Genomic DNA, 20160 nt, shown 5'->3' with positions numbered 1-20160 from the left:
TGATTATAAAAGAGAATTTTAATGATGATCATTTTAATATATACAAATTGGATCTTCCTACATATGAAATCTTATTGATTTATACGGTATGATCATTTTAAGTGTCTATAGAGATTTTAAATTTCTCTTGTGATATTGATTATTTAAAAATATCTCTCTTTTGCTATCTATCATTTAAAAATTATTGTATTTCACTTTATAAATGAATTTTAAGAATGATAATTTAAAGTTTTATATATCAAATTGCACATGTAGAGAAATATGGATATAAAATTTTAGCTCAAGAATGCCTCTATATAGGAAAGAAAAAAAAATCACCAATTAAGCTATAAGCTGTAGCGAACTGATAGAGAAAAACTAAAAGCCAGTATATTTGATTGTGTAAATAGGCTCCAAAATCATGACAATTCTAGGGATTAAACTAAATAGGAAAAGGAATATCTGAGCAAAATATCAAGTACCATGCAAATGTAGATAAAAAAAAATCAACAAACTACAGTAAAACTCTCAAGACAGTACTTGATATTAACGCACATCAACACATTTCCAAACTTCCCACATTCACATGAGATTGTAAGGTGATACATGAATAGGCATTCAGTCTTGAATTTTCAGCAAACAAAAGGAAGGGAGATCAATACAAGTTGGCTTACCGGGCATTATTAAGAATTATGTTCAAGCATTGCACTGGGAGAAAAACCACACCTTTAAGCTTTCCTACAGTAAACGCTCCAGAGAATATCAGTTCCATGACTGCATCGTTATCCCTGAATCTTGCTCCAAACTCTTCTCAATTCTCTCTCTCTTGTTCGTTCTTGCGTCTGTTCCTTTTTTAGCTGCTCCTCCTTTCTCCTTCTCCGTCTTTACTTCTCGTGTTTCTTCCTCTGTTCAGGCTTCCCTCTCTCAGTTTCTCCTCTTCTCTTCATCTCGGGCTCTTTTTTGGTGCTCTATTTTTCTCTCCCTCTCGAATCCGTTCAAGCTTCCCTCCTCGATGCTCTCTCCGTCGATGTTTCTTCTTTTCTCGTCTGTCCCGGTGCTCTTTTTTTCTGCTGTGTTTCTCGTCTCTCTATGCTCCAGTTTTTTTTCTCTTCTTCCTCTCGTTTTTGTGCTCTGTTTTTTTTTCTGTTTTTTTCTCCTCCTCCCAACAAAAATCTGGTCTCTCTCTTCTTTGTTTTTTCTTCTCTTCCTTTTCTCTCCTTCCTCCATTTTCCTCTCTCTTCGTCTCAATCTCTTCCTCTCTCAGCCTCTCTTTCAGCTTCTAATCTCTGTCTCTGTTTTGCTGTGTTTTTTCCGTCCCGATGCTCTGTTTTTGCTTCCTTTTCTGTCTCCTCTCGGACTCACTCTCTCTTCATTTTCGTCTCAGCTCTCTCTCCTTCTCGTCTCCGTCTCTCATGCTCTATCTTCCCTTCTTTCAGTCTTTCATCCCTTTTAAAGCAGAAACCGGGAAGAGCTTGCGTGTAAGGTGAGAGTTTATGTGCTTTCTCGCTCTGCTCTGCCTTGTGCATGCGTCTGATTTTTCTTCTGCGTTTCTGTGCTTTTCTCTATGGTCTGTGCTTCATGCGTGCTGTTCCTACTTTCTTTCTGTGCATTTTCTGCGTACGTCGTCTTTGCTTTTTTTGTGTGTGTGTATGCCTTATGCTTTTTGTGTTTCTGCGTGTGTCATGCATGTTTCTTTACTGCTGTTTTGTGCCTCTTTTTCTGCTGCATGGCCGAAAGTGTGTGTGTACGTGTGTTCTGGTGTTGCATGAATCTATTTCTTTTTTTTTTAGCCATTCTTTAATACCCCTTTTTTTTGTTAATTAGATTGAGGGAGAGAAAGAAAAGTCTAATTTTAAAATACATATTTTTAAATGAAAAATAAAAGATTTAAGGAGAGAAATTTAAAAATAGTTGAGTCTCAAAAAATTGATTCCCAATATCTTTGAATGGTTGGGATAATTTGAGAGAGATTTTTTAAAAAATTTAAGCAAGATTTTTTTTTGAAAATATAATGCTAAAAAAAGGATTAAATTTTATTTTTATATTTTTTATATTTTTTAATTATTTATTATTAAATTTAAAAAAATGCCTGGATAAAATACGGTGTTCACACATACTTATGTGTTACCCCAAAAAAAATTATATATACCCATGAATGAGGAGAATCTAGACTCTTGAATAACATGAATGTCCTGCCATATTCTCGTCGTTTGAGCCAACTTCAAATAGTTTATGTAGTGTTTTAAGTTGATGCCTATGATAATATTTGCTTGATTGTGTAATTTGAAATTTCTAAATTTTGAAAAATAGGTCTTCATTTGTTAATTCATGCAATGAATGATGAATAATCATTATCGATACATTATATTCCATCCATTCTAAATTATAGGACATTTTTTAAAAGATTTTGTGTTGTAGAATATAAGATACTTTAATAAACATAAAGTTTCATTAATAATAATTTTTTAATATTATTATTCCCATTTAATTCTCTCTTTTTAATGTTCTTTTATAAATAGAGTATTAAATGAAGGATACTTTTTATATATATATATATATTGTTTTGAAAAAAATAAAATTATAAAGTGTATTTAATAAATTTTATCAACACGTGTGATTTTATCTAAAATTATCTTATCACTTAGGTCTAAAATAATTAAAATTAAAGTCACTTGCTTTGTAGAATTAGTTAATTAATTAAAGTCTCCACTATACTTTGTAAGATTTTATCATGTTCATTGCTATAAATTCTTAGATAGATTGAACATATCATATCATTTATGGTCTATCTAATTAAAACATGATATTTGAATGATATTAAATATATATTGATTCTGACATTAGTAATACAAGAGAGATAAAAAGTAAAAAAAATTAAATTGCATTCTGTTATAAAAATGAAATCAATTAAAAAATATCATATAAAATTTTATTTAAAATATTTAAAATATTTTAATTAAATAGATTATAAATAACATGATGCATTCAATATTTTTTGTTCATTAATTCTTTAATATTAATAGAGATTATTGAGTATTAATTAATTGTTAGTTAGTTAGTCGTGATTTGAAAATTGGAAGCGCGGTACAATTTGACAAGACTGTGAATTTAGTATCACACAAACACAAAATGTGATTCGCAAAACTGCCACCTCCAAGACTCTATTTTTTTTATAAGAAATAAATACCTACTTCCTCAACAGTAAGAAAAAGTAAGTAAATTTAGTTATGAGTTTTAAACATAGGATTAAATGATAAAAATATTCTGAAATTTTTTTTTAAGGATGTTTGTCATCCTAAACCTTTTTTAAATTATTTTGCTTCGAAAGTTTTAAAAATATAGTATTTTTACCCTACCATTTAAAATAAAAAATGTTGACTATTAAATTGAAGTTTGACTAAAAGTTAATTTTATATATTTCCTCCTTCTTTCTGTGCTTAATCTTTTATTTTGTTCTCCGATTGAATTCTCTAATTTTTCTTTTTTTTAACAAATGAAAAAGAAGACTACAGAAATACAGAAATGAAAGAGGGCAAAATTATAAATTGTCTTGATCAAATTTTAGTTAAGGTCAACATTCCTTATATTTAACGGTGGGGTAAAAATGGTTTTTTTTAACCTTCTGGGAAAAAATAATTTAAAAAAAATTTAGGATACTAAATACTCCTGGAAAAAAAATTTTAAGACATTTTTATCCTTTAATCCTTAAATGTATAATAGATAGTTTTTAACATGGAAGTAATTGAAAAACTATACTGTTTTTAATTAATGAAAATGCGATGGTGTTTTTTTAGTGATGACATGGTTAAAAAAATTTATACTTTTTTCCTCTAACTATTAGTCGCCTCCAATTAATTCACATGTGGGAAAAATAGTTAAGTAATTTCTCATCCCTATATATAAGCCATATTCTAAATAAAATTGATAGTCATTGTTTATAAATCACTTTACATAAAAATTATTAATTATTTTCTTCCCATTTTACCTGCAATTTTTTATTATTAAAATAAAGGGTTACATAGAAAATGTGTTTTAAAAAATGACGCATTTAACAAAGATAAATCAAGAATTTTTTCATTTTTTATTACAAATCCAAGAGGATTCTACATTCTATATGAGTGCTTCATTTAAAATAGCAAGATTTGAATTGTCTTGATACAATTGAGAATTTTTCTCTTTTTGAAACAATACTAATAATATAAGACTCATGCATGCTTTAGAATATTACTAAGAATTAAAGCCGTCATAAAATTAAATTAATTTTTAGAAAGAATCAAATTCAAGAATCACTTGAAAAAATTATTCACATATAATAATAATCAATACAGAATGAATTGTTATTAAAATAAAAATATAACTTTTTTTTAATGAAACTTGTTATTAGTTATTATCTGTAAATAATTTATTTGAATAGTCTTTAGCTGTGATTTTCCCTATTTTTTGACATCACCTTATTAATTACACTAAACCTCTATTATATACACCCCCTGTTTATATTATAAAGTATTTTTTGAAAGTCTTGTATTCAAAATAAAGAACATTAACTAGTTCTTATAAGTTTTCATTTATTATTCCACTCAAAAATTGGTTTATTAGAATTTTAACTGTCATTATTGAGGGGATGTGGCACACACATATATGTGACATTTTAATGGGTGTATAAGTGAAAAAAATTATAATTTTCTATAAATTAAGTTTTCAATTATTTTTTTAAAAATAGTTACCCAATATCCTATATTATGAATTGGAAGGACAGTTAATGGTACCATCTCTAAATATTTTTTAATGGTGGCTCAACTCTGGTCAAATATAATTGAATTATAAAAATAATTTTTTAGTTCAAATTGAACCATTAACAAATTCAATTAATAATTCAACGACTTTGATTGTCTGGTAAATTTTTTAAAACAATCCTACTCTTCCATCACAGTATCTCATATACGACTTATATAGAAAATATTTAATTTAATCCTCCGATTAATCAGTGTATGGATGATTAATAAAAATGACCAAATGCATCTTTTAATGATAGGATGGAAAGGAGCTATAAATAAGAATTTCAGAGAAAATTAATTATTATTATTTTTTGTATGAAGAAACAAAAACTGCACTTCCAAAGTTTCCTTATAAACAGGAGAGAGAGGGAGACACTCCTATTCCTATCCGGGTAAGTTTCGGCAGGCTGCCGCCAGCAGCCACTGTTTTTTGTCTTAGTGGCGAAGCTGAGCTGGCGATCTAGCTCTTAACTTTAGGATCCGCCACGTAGGACATCGTTGGACCCGCCCTTCTCTCTAAACGTGTGACATGACATCTTCTCTTTTCACTTTTGCCAGACTCTTCACCCAATCATAAAAATAAAAAATGATTCCAAATAACATTTCAAATGTTTTGTTGATAATATAATAACTTTAGGATCCACCACGCATATTTTTTCTTAGTACAAGTAGTTTCAAAAATCTGATATATTCTTACTGAGAATCAAATAATAAAATACTGAATATGTCATTCTTAAGTGCGGCGAATAAGATGTCCAAAAATTCTGATAAATTTATTTATTATCAACAAAATATTTGAAAATAAACCACATTCTCCACCATTTACTACTCCTTTAAATTATATTCATATTTTTAATTTTCACTATTACTAAAAATGAAAATTCAAATACTAATAAATATCTAACATTGGTGCCTAAATTTAGTAAACAAAATCAAAAGAAATCAGGTAAAATGGTGGAACATGAAACGGATTTTTCTGAATAAATAAATAAATAGTAAAAAGGAGGCCCCGGAAATTTCCAAGAGTGGAAATTTGGAATTGAACGAGGGAAGGAGGGTCTAGAGGGAGAGAGAGAATGATGTGAGATACAGAAAAAGACCTCAGCTGCCCAAAGGCTAAAACCCTGTTTTGTTTTTAAAAAAAAAAAAAACCCTGTAATTCTCTCTCTCTCTCTCTCTCTCTCTCTTTCTGTTCATCGAGACTTTCTCTCTCTAGTCTGTCTCCTTCCTCTTCCTCGATCTGTAACTCTACGCAGCTGCCTGCCCCCTTCCCACATTGCTCCGTCTTTGTCCGTCCTGGAGATGGACGGTGGCCCCGAACTTCGGTGCGCTTTACTTTCATGATTTTGAGGATGATTTTTGTATCTTCAAAATTCAAAGTTCTTTGAGCAGCCTTTTTCTGGTCCAATGTTATTATTTTTCCAATTTGAAGCGTTTGAGTTCGGGGAATCTAATATTGCATTAAGGATCAATTAATTGCTTTATTTGGATTTCTTTTCTTTATTTCTTTTGTTTGTTTGTTTTTTTTTTAAAAGTTGGTTGCGTTACAATGACATGTCTTTGTCTTTTGTTTTTTTCAAAAGGAATTAGCTCACCAATTTGATTTCTCCCGAATTGTAGAACTGGAAATGGGTATCAAAGGATTTGGAATTGGGGGCCTTTGATCTTCGTTACGATCTTGGCAGTGGCAGTAGCTGTAATTGCTAGCTCTTGCTCGTCAGATTTTCGTGATTCTTTTTGATCATTTTTCTTTTAACTTTCTAGATCATCCTTCGTAATTTCTCGTTTTTATAGGTGGAATTGAATGCTAATTTCCATAGGTGCCTTTTGATCTGAGCTGACCTATTTCAGTTCCGTCACTAGAAATTATATTTCTTCATATGTGTATCTTGAATTTGGCATATTGTGGTTTCCAGCAATTTGAAATATTTATGTGCGAAGCTAATGACATCGATATGTTTGTGGTTTTTTAGGTTATAGATGAAGAAATTGGTACAAGGGGCACGATTAATTGTTTGTTGCAAGCAAGATTTTAAGCGACTGCTTGAGCTGAAATCCAGCTAAATGGCTCGTGGGAGAATAAGGGCAAGGATAAGGCGGAGCAACCTTTACACATTTGCTTGCCTTCGACCCAGAACCACCGAGGACGGTGCCCATTCCCTTGAAGGCCCTGGGTTCTCGCGAACTGTTCATTGCAACCAGCCTCATCTCCATGAAAAGAAACCTCTACATTACTGCAAGAATAATATATCAACTACAAAATATAACGTTATCTCGTTTTTGCCCAAGGCTCTCTTTGAGCAATTTCGACGAGTTGCCAATATATATTTTCTTTTGGCTGCATGCCTCTCAGCCTCTCCAATTTCACCTTTCACACCAGTGAGCATGATTGCTCCTTTGGCATTTGTTGTGGGGCTTAGTATGGCAAAGGAGGCACTGGAAGATTGGCGGAGGTTTCTTCAGGATGTCAAGGTTAATCGTCGGAAGGTCAGTGTCCATAAAGGCAATGGTGTTTTTGATTTGACGGCATGGCAGAAGATAAGGGTTGGAGATGTGGTAAAAGTAGAAAAGGATCAATTTTTCCCTGCCGACTTGCTTCTGTTGTCATCAAGTTATGATGATGGTATATGCTATGTGGAAACTATGAATTTAGACGGTGAAACGAACTTGAAAGTGAAGAGATCTTTGGAGGTTACCTTGCCTCTTGATAATGATGATGCTTTTAAGGATTTTAGAGGAACAATACAATGTGAAGACCCAAATCCCAATCTTTACACATTTGTTGGTAACATTGATCATGAACGTCAGGTTTATCCTATCGATCCTGTCCAAATTCTCCTCCGAGATTCAAAGCTGAGAAACACTGATCATGTCTATGGGGTTGTCATTTTCACCGGTCATGACAGCAAAGTGATGCAGAATTCTACCAGTTCCCCTTCAAAAAGGAGCAGAATAGAAAAGAAGATGGATTATATCATATATCTTCTTTTCACCGTCCTTATTTTAATATCTATGATAAGTTCTATAGGATTTGCTATAAAAACCAAGTTTCAAACCCCAGACTGGTGGTACTTACAGCCCATGGAAGCCGAGTACCAGTATAATCCCAACAATGCTACCTTGGCTGGGATGAGCCATCTTATAACTGCACTCATTCTTTATGGATATTTGATACCCATATCACTCTATGTGTCAATTGAACTTGTGAAGGTTCTACAAGCAAGCTTCATCAACAAAGACTTACAGATGTTTGATGAAGAAACTGGGACACCAGCTGATGCACGAACGTCAAATTTGAACGAAGAGCTGGGTCAGGTAGACACTATCCTTTCTGACAAAACTGGCACTTTAACCTGCAACCAGATGGATTTTTTGAAATGCTCCATTGCTGGTATGGCGTATGGAGTGCACTCCAGTGAAGTTGAACTTGCTGCAGCAAAGCAGATGGCTTCTGATTTTGAGGAACAGGAGCCAGATCTCTCTAATTTCCCCCTGCCTAAGAATAAAGCACGAGGTTTGTCTGAAACTAATAGAATAGGTGGTGAAGAAATTGAAATGGAGCCCGTTGTTACTTCTAAGAGTGATGAGAGTAAAAGGCCTTCCATAAAGGGATTTAATTTTGAAGACAGCAGGATCATGAACTGCAACTGGTTGAAAGAGGCCAATTCTGATGTTCACTTGTTGTTTTTCCGAATATTAGCAGTTTGCCATACTGCCATTCCTGAGATGAATGAGGAGACTGGCAGTTTTACATATGAAGCTGAGTCACCAGATGAGGGGGCTTTTCTTGCAGCAGCCAGAGAATTTGGTTTTGAATTTTGTAAAAGGAATCAGTCTAGTATTTTCATCCGTGAAAGACTGTCTCCCTCTGGACAACCAGTTGAAAGGTTACTTGGTCATATGTGAACTCTTTTATGCCTATCCTTTCTTCTCTATCTCTGCTCTTCTCCAGAAAAAGAAAAAAAACGGGGGGGGGGGGAGTTTGCAGGAAAGGGGTTCAATATACGCTCTTGGCCTTTTCAACTTTTTAATTGTTGTATCGCTATTTTTCTAAACTTTTTTTGGGGTTTTTTTGATGGATTATGCAGGGAGTACAAAATCCTGAATTTATTGGACTTCACTAGTAAAAGAAAACGAATGTCTGTGGTTGTACGTGATGAGGATGGCAACATTCTTCTTATGTGCAAGGGTGCAGACAGGTTAGATTATGGAATCTCTGTTTCCTGCTCTAGATTCTGACAGCTGAATGTATGATGTTTCCAATCAAGTAGTGCATACGATCAGCATTTACATTATGATCGAGGAAGCTTGAATCCTCTTGAGGCTTGGAAAAGCTTTCCTTTCTACCAGTTTACATGATTGATCACAATAACTCCTGACTTCCTGACGAGAAGTTCACAAACATGCGCGCACACACTTGCACGGATTTTCAACATGTCACTTCAAACTTTGCCATTCATAGTCTGTCCCTTTCTTGGCTATGTAGTATCATATTTGATCGTTTGTCAAAGAATGGAAAAACATTTCTGGACGCTACTACCAGACATATAAATGAATACGGAGAATCTGGTTTGCGAACACTAGCCTTGGCTTATAGAAAGCTTGATGAGCAAGAGCACTCTGCTTGGAATACTGAATTCCAGAAAGCCAAAGCTGCTGTTGGGTCTGACAGAGAGGAAACTCTTGAACGATTATCAGATATAATTGAGAGAGAGTTGATTCTTGTCGGAGCTACTGCTGTTGAAGACAAACTGCAGAAAGGAGTAGGTTTTATCATTCTTTGTAGTCAATATGCATATATTACTGTTGGTCTACTTCAACCAATTTTCTCTTTATTGTCCTTGTCAGGTGCCCCAATGCATTGACAAACTTGCACAAGCTGGTCTTAAGATCTGGGTGTTAACTGGAGATAAGATGGAAACTGCAATCAACATTGGGTCAGTCCATCACAAATTATTTAATTACATCATACGTCTACATCTCTGTTCTGAACTTGATGAAAATTGCCTCTATAAACAAGCACAATTAACTTTTTGTCTCTATGGTGCAGATTCGCTTGTAGTTTGCTTCGACAGGGCATGAAGCAGATATGTATAACTACTGTGAACTCAGATTCATTAACCAACGGTGGAAAAGAGGTATTTGTCATTGAAAAAGAATAGAGGATTAAATTAATGGACTTGAGATTCATCTGAAGTTGAACTTATTCCTTGTTATTGCTTAGATCATCAAGGAGAACATTTTGAACCAAATCACCAATGCCTCACAAATGATCAAACTGGAGAAAGATCCCCATGCTGCATTTGCATTAATTATAGATGGTAAAACTCTGACATACACATTAGAAGATGATATGAAGCACCACTTTTTGGGATTGGCAGTAGAATGTGCATCTGTCATCTGCTGTCGTGTGTCTCCCAAGCAAAAGGCACTGGTAGGATCATTTTTCCTTTTACACTCGAGCATATAACATACACTGACACATGGATATTCAGCATTTGAATAGCTGATACTTAACATGAATACTGCTACTGCTGCTGCACCAATGATCCATTTGAGATCATGAACTGGAAAAAGTAGGGCCAATAAAAATCAAGTGGATTCAGGAGTTCAGTTGTGCAGAGCTGCAACTGCAATGTCTAATTAATTAATCCTTTGGCTCAGGTAACAAGGTTGGTGAAGGAAGGAACTGGGAAGACCACCCTAGCAATAGGTGATGGTGCAAATGATGTTGGCATGATTCAAGAAGCAGATATTGGTGTTGGTATTAGTGGAGTTGAAGGTATGCAGGTTAGTGACATACTCGACTGGCTCTTTTGACATGATTATGTCACATGCAGTTTTCATTACATTTATTAGTATTATATCTTATGTTAGATATTATACTCCCTCCGGTTCAAAATATAAGCAATCTTGTAAATGTAAATTTTTTTCCTCATTTTACAACTTGTATTTATTATCCTAAATTTTTGTATAAAGTTATCTTTCCCTCAGCATGAAGTGCATTGATAATTAAGTCTAGGGGTAAAAAGAAAAAAAAACAGTATATATTTTTATGAGAACGAGGACTTTATTAATATTTGAATTTTTTTTTAAAAGCTGCTTGTATTTTGGATCGAAAAGAGTAAAACCTTACTGGTACTGTTGCAACATATTGTGCTTTACCCTTGGTATTTTCTAAAATGCGAATTAGTTAGAGAGAATACCGATGTATGATGTTTGTTTACATGTTTGGGATATGTAAGTTGAACAAACCAGAGATAGGTTTTAGGCATTAATAAGAGATGGGATTGGAAAGAGGGTACTTGTCATGTTCCTTTACATTGCAAATTATTAAATAAAAAAGTTTAGATATTTAGGGGTTATTATTTAACATAATGGGGAAATTAATGGAGATATTGCTGTAGGATACAAGTTGGGTGGTTAAATTGGAGAAAGGTTAAAGGAGTTTTTTGCGATTGTAAGGCACCTAATGAACTTAAAGAAAAATTTTGTTGAACTGCTATAAACCCAGCAATGTTATATGACAGTAAATGTTGGACTTTAACGGGACAATAATAGTATAAAGTTGAAGTAGCAAAGATGAAAAATTCGAAATAAGCGTGTATGGGAAAAAGTGGGTGTTGCACCTATTGAAAGAAAACTATTAGAATTTCATTTGAGGTGGTTTGAACATATACAAAGAAGATCACGAGAGGCACCTATGAGAGAGTGAAACAAATAATTTTAAGCCCTGTCAAGAGAGGTAGAGGAAGGCCAAAAAGAACACTTTTGGAAGTTGTTGATTGAGACATCTTAATTAACAATATTTCTAAAAGCTTGATATATGATAGAGCACAATGGCGTCATATAATACATATAGCTGACTCTATCTAGTGGGATAAGGCTTGTTGTTGGTTATCTTGTTAAACTATTAAAATTATCAAGCCAAATTGGTTATCTTCTGGTCAAATATGAACAATGCCGTAGGGAAGTGTAACATCTCTTTGCATTGCAAATTATTTTTAGATCAATTTGCTGTGCAAAACAAAGAAAAGGTGAAGCCCCCTAGCTATACAACGGGACGTTTTGAAGGAACATTATTTAGCTTTCTTGTATTTTTCTTATTTTCGTGCGGTGATGAACAGTCAAGACTTGATTAGCGACTTTTGGTCGTATGTATTTTTTCTCCCTCATGGAATATTGAAAGATCTATTTTTATCTTTATTTGGTAAATAAACATTCAGACTGGCCGTGAGCTAATGTTTAAAATTTGATAATGAGAAATATATGGAAAAAGCAATTTCTCTTTATGCTTTTTACTCAAAATTGTTGTTCTTGCTTTGAAATGAAGTGTCATCTGATCAAATTTTTAAATTAAGTTGTATGTTTTCCTTCATAAGAGAACTGGCTTGCTTTTCTGGAAGCATTTTTCAATGTTACCTTAATAGTCTCATTTAGAGTAAGAGTAGTGTAGTTCAAATTTAGGACCCACTCGTGGGTACTCTTTAATTCTTACTTTCATCTTTTCCTGCCTGGTAGGAAAATGCACATAAAAAGTTTTTCTTTTGGAAGCATGCGCACATTTGGAATCTGTGAAACTAAAATTTGTAACTTATTTTCAGGCGGTGATGGCCAGCGACTTTGCCATTGCCCAATTTAGGTTTTTGGAGCGTCTTCTGGTAGTCCATGGACACTGGTGTTACAAGAGAATTGCACAAATGGTATTAATTGTTTATTCATCGTCCCCCCCCCCCAAAGTTGGTGTGTTCATGTTATGAGTTGATCCCCATTTTTCCCCTGATTGATCTGTTGTTCGTGCAGATATGCTACTTTTTCTACAAAAATATAGCATTTGGCCTGACCATATTCTATTTTGAGGCCTTTACCGGTTTCTCTGGGCAGTCAGTTTATGATGACTGGTACATGTTATCGTTCAACGTTGTTCTTACGTCTTTACCTGTCATCTCCCTCGGGGTTTTTGAGCAAGATGTTTCATCAGAAGTTTGCTTGCAGGTTTGCCCCCTTAAAATGCCCTCATTGTATGTCGTCTAAGGTTTTGGTAACCCTACGTTCTAAGAGTACTCACTTCTTGCTTTTTGCAGTTTCCCGCACTTTACCAGCAAGGACCCAAAAACCTGTTTTTTGACTGGTATAGAATATTGGGATGGATGGGCAATGGTCTTTATTCCTCTCTCATCATCTTCTTCCTTAACGTCATCATCTTCTATGACCAAGCGTTCCGTGCCAATGGCCAGACTGCTGACATGGCTGCTGTAGGCACCACAATGTTCACTTGCATCATTTGGGCTGTAAATCTTCAGATTGCTCTGACAATGAATCACTTTACCTGGATCCAACACCTACTGGTCTGGGGCAGTGTAACCACATGGTACCTATTTCTCTTGCTGTATGGCATGATTTCTCCGTACTATTCCAAGAATGCCTACCAAATACTTGTTGAAGCTCTTGGTCCTGCACCTCTTTACTGGATAGCAACCATTTTAGTAACAGTCACCTGCAATCTTCCTTATCTTACCCACATATCCTTCCAAAGATGTTTTAATCCGATGGACCATCACATCATCCAAGAAATTAAGTACTACAAGAAGGACGTTGAAGATCAAAACATGTGGACTAGGGAAAGGTCTAAGGCCAGACAGGAGACAAAGATTGGTTTCACAGCAAGAGTGGAAGCCAAGATCAGGCAATTGAAGGGAAGGCTGCAGAAGAAGCAATCGGCCATAGGTGCCTTGTCACCATCAAGAAACTTATAAATATTATTTTTAATAGGGTAGGAAATTTTTAGGCTTGCTCAATTTTTTCCCTCTCTCTCTTAGTAGCCTTCCTTGTTGTTTATTTTTCCCCTGCTTGTTTTGGTTTGCTTATAAAAAAGGTTATCTGATAGGGAGCTGTTGTATGTATCATCCTGCTTATACTAGTTTGTTTACAGACTGATAGTTCCATTCGTTATTATGGAGAAGCAACGGGGGTTGTTGTATATGTTAGTTAGAGGTTGACATTATGTTAAATTCTTGATGCATCAGATTTATTTGATTCTCTAGTCAGATGGTTATGATTCAATTCAAGTGATCTTACACAGTTGATTTTGTTATGTAGCGGCGCACATTCGCTTTTAAAAGTAGCTCATAGAAACAAATTAAACGCCTTATGATATATCACTCTCACGTCGAAGAAGAGGGCAAAATAAATCAACTTGAAAATTCCATTACTACAGTAGAATGAAGAAAAAACTTGGAAAGTCCATTAATAATAAAGTCGAAGGAAGAAAATTCTGTCCTCCTGAAAGCTAAACATCGAATAATGCTGCGGACGCATATTGAAAATTGTTATCAATAATAACAATTTAAAAAATCTTGCATTAAATTTCATTTACGGGATAACGGTGGGTACCCCAAAAATACGAATAGGAGAGAGGAAAAAATCTGCTTGACTGCATCTTCAAAGTAGCGAGAAATTTTGCCCCCGCATTGAAGCGCGAGGAGGGTTTGCGCGTCGCGAGGAACTGAGGATTGCTTCTTTGTGTTCTCTTTCTATCTCTCCCCTCTTTTTCCTTCTTCTTTCCCTTCCTTTTTCTTTTTCTTTTTTTTAATAATACGAAGGACCCCATTTCTTCCCATCGATCCTTCACATAGAAAAGAAAGGTTCTTTTCATTTTTTCCAATTTTGTCCTTCACTCTTTCCCTTTTCCCACTCCTATCCTTTTCCTTATCCCCATACCTTTGATTTCCCTTCTGCAGCTGCCACTTTGAAGTCGTCTCTTGAGTCTTGTTGCTAATCCTTGATTTTCCATTTTTCAATTTTAATTTTCTTTCTAGTGTTTGATCCTCAAACCTTTTTCTTTCTTAGTTGTAAAGTTGTAATTTAGTTCTAGGGTTCGGCCTGGCCGTCGATCAAATTTTGTTGAATGGAGCCTCGAGTAGGGAACAAGTTTCGTCTTGGCCGGAAGATTGGTAGCGGATCGTTTGGAGAGATCTATCTCGGTGCTCTGTGTTTCCTCCCGCTTTTTGGTTTTCCCATTTTTGTTGTGAATTGGTGTAGTTTTGCTGACCTGTTACGATACTTTTGCCAGGTACTAATATTCAGACTAATGAAGAGGTTGCAATTAAGCTCGTGAGTACTTTAACCTTCAATTCGCGTTGCCGCAGTGTATTCTGCCATAGTTAGTGTAATTTTGTTGCAATTTGCTTTTCACAAATTGGCTGATAGGCAGTAGTTAGTGTAGTTGTGCCTTGGAATAATTAGGATGTAGTTTTGTTGTTCCTTACATTTGTGTCTGGGAAATGTGAAAAATGGCATCGTATCGTACCGTAAAAATAGATGCATGTGCAAAATTGAAGCGATTAGTGTGCTTTATTTGTTGGAAAAATTTAATTATGTTGATGAGAGATATTTGTGCTCGCTTCTTTGTGCATCTCTTTAGAATCTGCTTGTGCCTGATGCTCCTCTGCTGTAATTTCTTAACTGAGCTACTCCAGCAACCTGATGAAACATGATTAGACTTTTATAGGAGGGTCTGATCACCTGGGTTATGCATGACTTAGTCTGATGAAGCCAGAAAACCTCGAATGCCAAATGTTCTAATTTTATTAAATTTAATGTCATTGTGGTTCAATGATTCTGTACTCAGATGGCTTGAGCATCAAACATATCTCATAACATCCTTAAGTCTAGTACAGTCTTACGTAGTTCAGGAAGTTTGAAGTTTCAATTATTTGTATTTTTTCGTTGATAGTTGAATATATTCACAACCTGCATATCCAGTACCTGTAATTCTTGAATTGATCATCCATTGCTGTAATTTGCTCCTCAGGCATGGAATTATGCTTTGCTTCTTGTGTGTAGAAATGGCATTGATAATAATTGACTTCTTAAAGAACTGTTTTGAGGACATGTGTTGGCTTAAGTATTTTTTTCTTTATTTTGCCTTTTAAAACAGGAAAATGTCAAGACCAAACACCCTCAGCTGTTGTATGAATCGAAGCTGTATAAAATACTGCAAGGAGGAAGTAATTACCACCATCACTTCCTTCTGCCTTTTATATATTTTGTTCTTGTAGAATTTGCTTACCAATTTTAAACCCAAATTATTTCTGCTTGGCTTCTATGTAACAGCTGGAATCCCAAATGTGAGATGGTTTGGTGTTGAAGGAGACTACAATGTGCTTGTCATGGATTTGCTAGGGCCCAGTCTTGAGGATTTATTCAATTTTTGTGGCCGAAAATTGTCACTTAAAACTGTTCTTATGCTTGCTGATCAGATGGTAGGATTTCCAGTGTTGTTTGGACATCTTTCTAACAACTTGTAGTCACTCATTTCTTTGCAATGACATAAACTGTTTCAGATAAATCGAGTTGAATTTGTTCATTCAAAATCATTTTTACATCGGGACATAAAGCCAGACAACTTCCTCATGGGTTTAGGAAGGCGTGCGAACCAAGTATTGGTTTAAGGCTTGCTTTATTGTAATTATTTCTCCTTTCAGACTCTGTCATCTATTATATGTTATGTATATTGAAATTTACCTCATTGATAGGTATACATCATTGACTTTGGTCTTGCAAAGAAATACAGGGACACTTCTACCCACCAGCATATTCCTTACAGGTTAGTTTTTCAGTTAATTGTTTTCTTGTTTGATTTTGCACGCCATAGTTTTCTTATGGTAAAAAACAAGCATTGGCTTGCAATTTAGTTGTGTTGTTGTTGCATTTTAACATGCTTGTCATTCTATGCAGAGAGAATAAGAATTTGACAGGAACTGCTAGATATGCTAGTATGAATACTCATCTTGGAATTGGTAAGCCTTCTGCATGTATTTCTTCACTTTTCTTTTCTTTTTTTCCCACCAAATTGTGGTAATTTATTCTGATCTTTAGAATCTGCTTAATGCTTTAATAGAACAAAGTCGCAGGGATGACTTAGAGTCACTTGGATATGTTCTTATGTACTTTTTAAGGGGAAGGTAGAGATTCTTGTGCCCATGTTAATCTTAAATTTCTGCCACCTGCCACCATGCAATTAGTTTTGACATTTTATTTTTGTAGTCTTCCTTGGCAGGGACTGAAAGCAGGTAATAAGAAGCAGAAGTATGAGAAGATCAGTGAGAAGAAAGTTTCTACTTCTATTGAGGTAAAATTGTTAGTTAAGATAGTATTTGATGCATATTATGTACTTTTTTAAAAGAAAATTATACTGAATTTGAATTAATTTTTTGCTAGTCTCTCTGTCGTGGATATCCCTCAGAATTTGCATCATACTTCCATTACTGTCGGTCTCTGCGTTTTGATGATAAGCCAGATTATGCTTATCTGAAGAGACTTTTCCGTGACCTGTTTATTCGTGAAGGTGTAATTCTCAACTGTTTTCTATCATCTATCTTCTATCTTATTTGATTGCCGAATAGTCCTTTTATGACTGCATTTCATTTTATGAAATAGACGGTTGCGTTTTAGTAATACTTTTTTATTTTTTGGGTTGTTTCCTCACTCCAGGATTTCAGTTTGACTATGTCTTTGATTGGACCATCTTGAAATATCAGCAATCCCATATTTCTACTCCTCCTGGACGTGCTATTGTAAGTGATGTTTTTCTATCTGGTTTGGTTGTCTCTTTCATGTTGAGGTTAGTCTGTCTTATTAGAAATAACATTTGCAGGTTCCTGGTGCTGGACCAAGTACTGGCATGCCACCAGCTGTTGCAAATGCTGATAAACATTCAGGTATATATTTTCTACCCTTTCTTTCTACATCCCCTGTGTATTATCTATCCGTCTATCTTGATAAAGATGTTTTCAGATGAAGCACTTTGTGAAAGTGAATAAAAAATACTAAAAATATTAGCAGAGTGAGTGTAGACTCAAATTACATAATGATTATTTTGACATGGCTTAGCTTTTGCATGCCCTCTTGTCATTACTTATTGTGTTTTTGAATTTTATATGGTAAACTCAATTACAGGTGGGGAAGACGGCAGACACACTGGTTGGTCTTCAGCAGATCCTACTCGTAGGAGACATTCAGGACCTATTGCGAATGATGTCATCTTATCTAGGCAAAAGGCTGCAGTTCCAAGTGACTCGAATGTATCAAAAGATGGAATGGTGCGTATATTTTATTGTGGACTTCAGAGCTTTTTTCCATGTCTTTTTGGAAATTTGGATGATGGTAGTTTCTTTCTGTATTTATTTAATTCCTTCCTTTTCATTGATATTGCTTTCCAACTGACGCACGGATCAAATTGAAGAAAATGAGCATTTGTTAGGAATGTGGATATCTTCCTAAAAAAAAAACATATGAAGGTGTAAGTTGCAACTTTTATGTTTTTGGTGATGACACAGATTATATCTGTTTTATCATTGCGTGGATGTGCACAGATGAAGCTCAAAACGTGCAAGTGATATAGTTCTCTTTACAATTCAACATTTTGTTTGACAAGATATGTTTGATGCTGCGGAATTGGCATATTTGGACCTGCTGCAGTAGGTTTTTGAGAATATGATAAAATGTGAATGTAGTCCTTGTTTACTGGACACAGAAAATGAATGCAGTTTGTTTAATGTTTAGTATGACTAATCTATCCTATGATATTTGTTGGCTGGTCGGAGACTTGGAGTCCTGCTGGTTAATATTAGAACTTCCCATACTATATATTATAATTTCTCATACTGCAATTTTCTGTGTGTTTTTTTATTTTGCAGCTGTCTGGTTCTAATTTTTTCCGTCCAAGTGGATCTTCAAGGCGAGCTGCTGTTTCTAGCGGCCGGGATGGAGCTACTGTTGGCAGTGAGCAAGAGCCTCCTCGGGCTCTTGCTGTTGATGCAAGTCCAGGAGCACTACGTAAAATCTCTGGTGCTCAAAGAAGTTCGCCTCTTGTATCAGTGGAGCAGAGCAGAACGTCATCTGGCAGGAGCCCGGCAAACATCAAGAATTTTGAGTCCACTCTGAAAGGCATTGAGAGCCTTCATTTCAATGACGAAAGGGTACAATACTAGCGGCTGCCTCCTTGTGATCTCTGGTCTCTGTAAATTCTGATGAGTTTCATACTTTCAAATGAGGTGTTGTCTATGCTTTGTTGTGGAGGAAAGCTGCAACAAGTGTGAGTGGTCACTATATGAAGAACAAAATAAAGAAACACTTTTGTGGCTTCCTGAATCCAAGATTATACTCATATTTTGGCCTAGTAAAAAGGCTTGTGTTCATACCCTTTATTGTCTAGTCACTTCTCATGCTTTAAGACTGTTCCCTGGTGATAAACCACGCTGAAAAATAGACATGGTAAGATTTTGGGAAACTATAACTTGGTTTTAAAGTTATAGTTAATTCATTTCTTTGATTTTAATGCTACAGTTAATACCTTGGTTTTTAGTACTGCCTAGTGGAAATCTTTTGTTGTTAGCAAGGACTCCTGATAATTATCTGTAGCATATATGTGACACTTAAAATGCATTGAATTGAAATTTGATGGAAATTAAAGTGAATTCTATAATGCTGACAAACGCAAACAAATCATATTTAAGTTTACCACATGGCATCTTGTAATTTCGGGAATTTTTATCTGTGAATTATTTCATGATTACGACTTTAAACTTCGACGTTCTTGAGTATATTAATGCACCACTGCAACTACCTATACCATGATTTATCGAATCGCTGAAGAACGAAGAATACACGCGAGAGGGCACATTTATTGGTGATCAATAATTTGACAGTACTAATTCAGCATATTTTTATATTAAATTAACTAACATTTACTCCACACTTCTGTTGTACTCAATTTTAAAATTTTATAAATAAATATTATAAGAATTACATAACCACCAACAAGCATCTAAATCATATTATTAAAGGAACTGAATTTAAAAAGCTTATGTAGATGTTTAAAAAGGGAAATTACAAGGGAAAAAAAAAGGCATGTAAAAATAACAATTTAAAATGGTTCAGAATTTAAAAATATCTCCCCTTTTTTTTTTTGTATGAGCTCACTATATGAAGATCTTTGCACGGAGCCTATAAATAAGTTGGTAAGCCAGCACTGTTCATGTAACAGTGATTTGTAAAATGAGCATTGTGGTCGTTAAAAGTATTGGCTTGAATGATTTTGTTATAGATAAATATATTGATGATGACTAGATGCATCACAGGTACTACTTTTTTTAACATTAATCAGCCTTGGCTTGATAAATGCATATTCTGTGTTTCTATTGCACTTCTAGTGGCAAACTTGTGATGATGATAATATTTTTTTAGAAGATAATAGTAGATATTTAGGGTGAAAGAATAGGACGACTCATGAACTAAGCATAACAGTGTGAGTGAGTGCGTAAGTAACACTAACTAGACAGCAGGAGAAATAATTCTTAGATGACCTAAGTTATTCAACCATCTCACTCCAACTCAGAGTTCC

General features: G+C 34.7%; 2 protein-coding genes across 3 annotated transcripts; both read left to right on the top strand.

The window, feature by feature from the left end:
- Positions 1-5923: 5923 nt before the first annotated feature.
- LOC129290843 (probable phospholipid-transporting ATPase 4) lies at positions 5924-13817 on the top strand. Of its 2 annotated transcripts, none has more exons than XM_054927886.1 (11): positions 5924-6079; positions 6728-8641; positions 8843-8953; positions 9241-9517; positions 9603-9691; positions 9805-9892; positions 9979-10188; positions 10419-10544; positions 12359-12457; positions 12558-12749; positions 12839-13817. In XM_054927886.1, exons 2-11 carry the CDS (start codon positions 6819-6821, stop codon positions 13508-13510), a joined length of 3687 nt encoding a protein of 1228 aa, XP_054783861.1. In that variant the 5' UTR covers positions 5924-6079; positions 6728-6818; the 3' UTR covers positions 13511-13817. The 2 variants fall into 2 exon arrangements, with proteins under 2 accessions (XP_054783861.1, XP_054783862.1); XM_054927887.1 differs by lacking the exon at positions 5924-6079 and adding an exon at positions 6311-6450.
- A 236-nt stretch (positions 13818-14053) lies between these two features.
- LOC129290844 (casein kinase 1-like protein 2) lies at positions 14054-18959 on the top strand. The gene is made up of 14 exons (XM_054927889.1): positions 14054-14737; positions 14827-14867; positions 15694-15763; positions 15870-16018; positions 16100-16195; positions 16292-16362; positions 16494-16555; positions 16657-16720; positions 16803-16887; positions 16977-17103; positions 17250-17332; positions 17413-17476; positions 17715-17857; positions 18455-18959. The coding sequence occupies exons 1-14, from the start codon at positions 14662-14664 to the stop codon at positions 18746-18748; spliced, it is 1425 nt and encodes a 474-aa protein (XP_054783864.1). The 5' UTR covers positions 14054-14661; the 3' UTR covers positions 18749-18959.
- Positions 18960-20160: the final 1201 nt, after the last annotated feature.

The sequence above is a fragment of the Prosopis cineraria genome, unplaced genomic scaffold, assembly GCF_029017545.1.
Source record: "Prosopis cineraria cultivar Desert tree isolate PC_DT_omini unplaced genomic scaffold, ASM2901754v1 PC13, whole genome shotgun sequence".
Classification (NCBI taxonomy): domain Eukaryota; kingdom Viridiplantae; phylum Streptophyta; class Magnoliopsida; order Fabales; family Fabaceae; genus Prosopis; species Prosopis cineraria.
The sequence above is the reverse complement of the archived record's forward strand: the minus strand, read 5'-3'. Positions and strand labels throughout refer to the sequence as shown.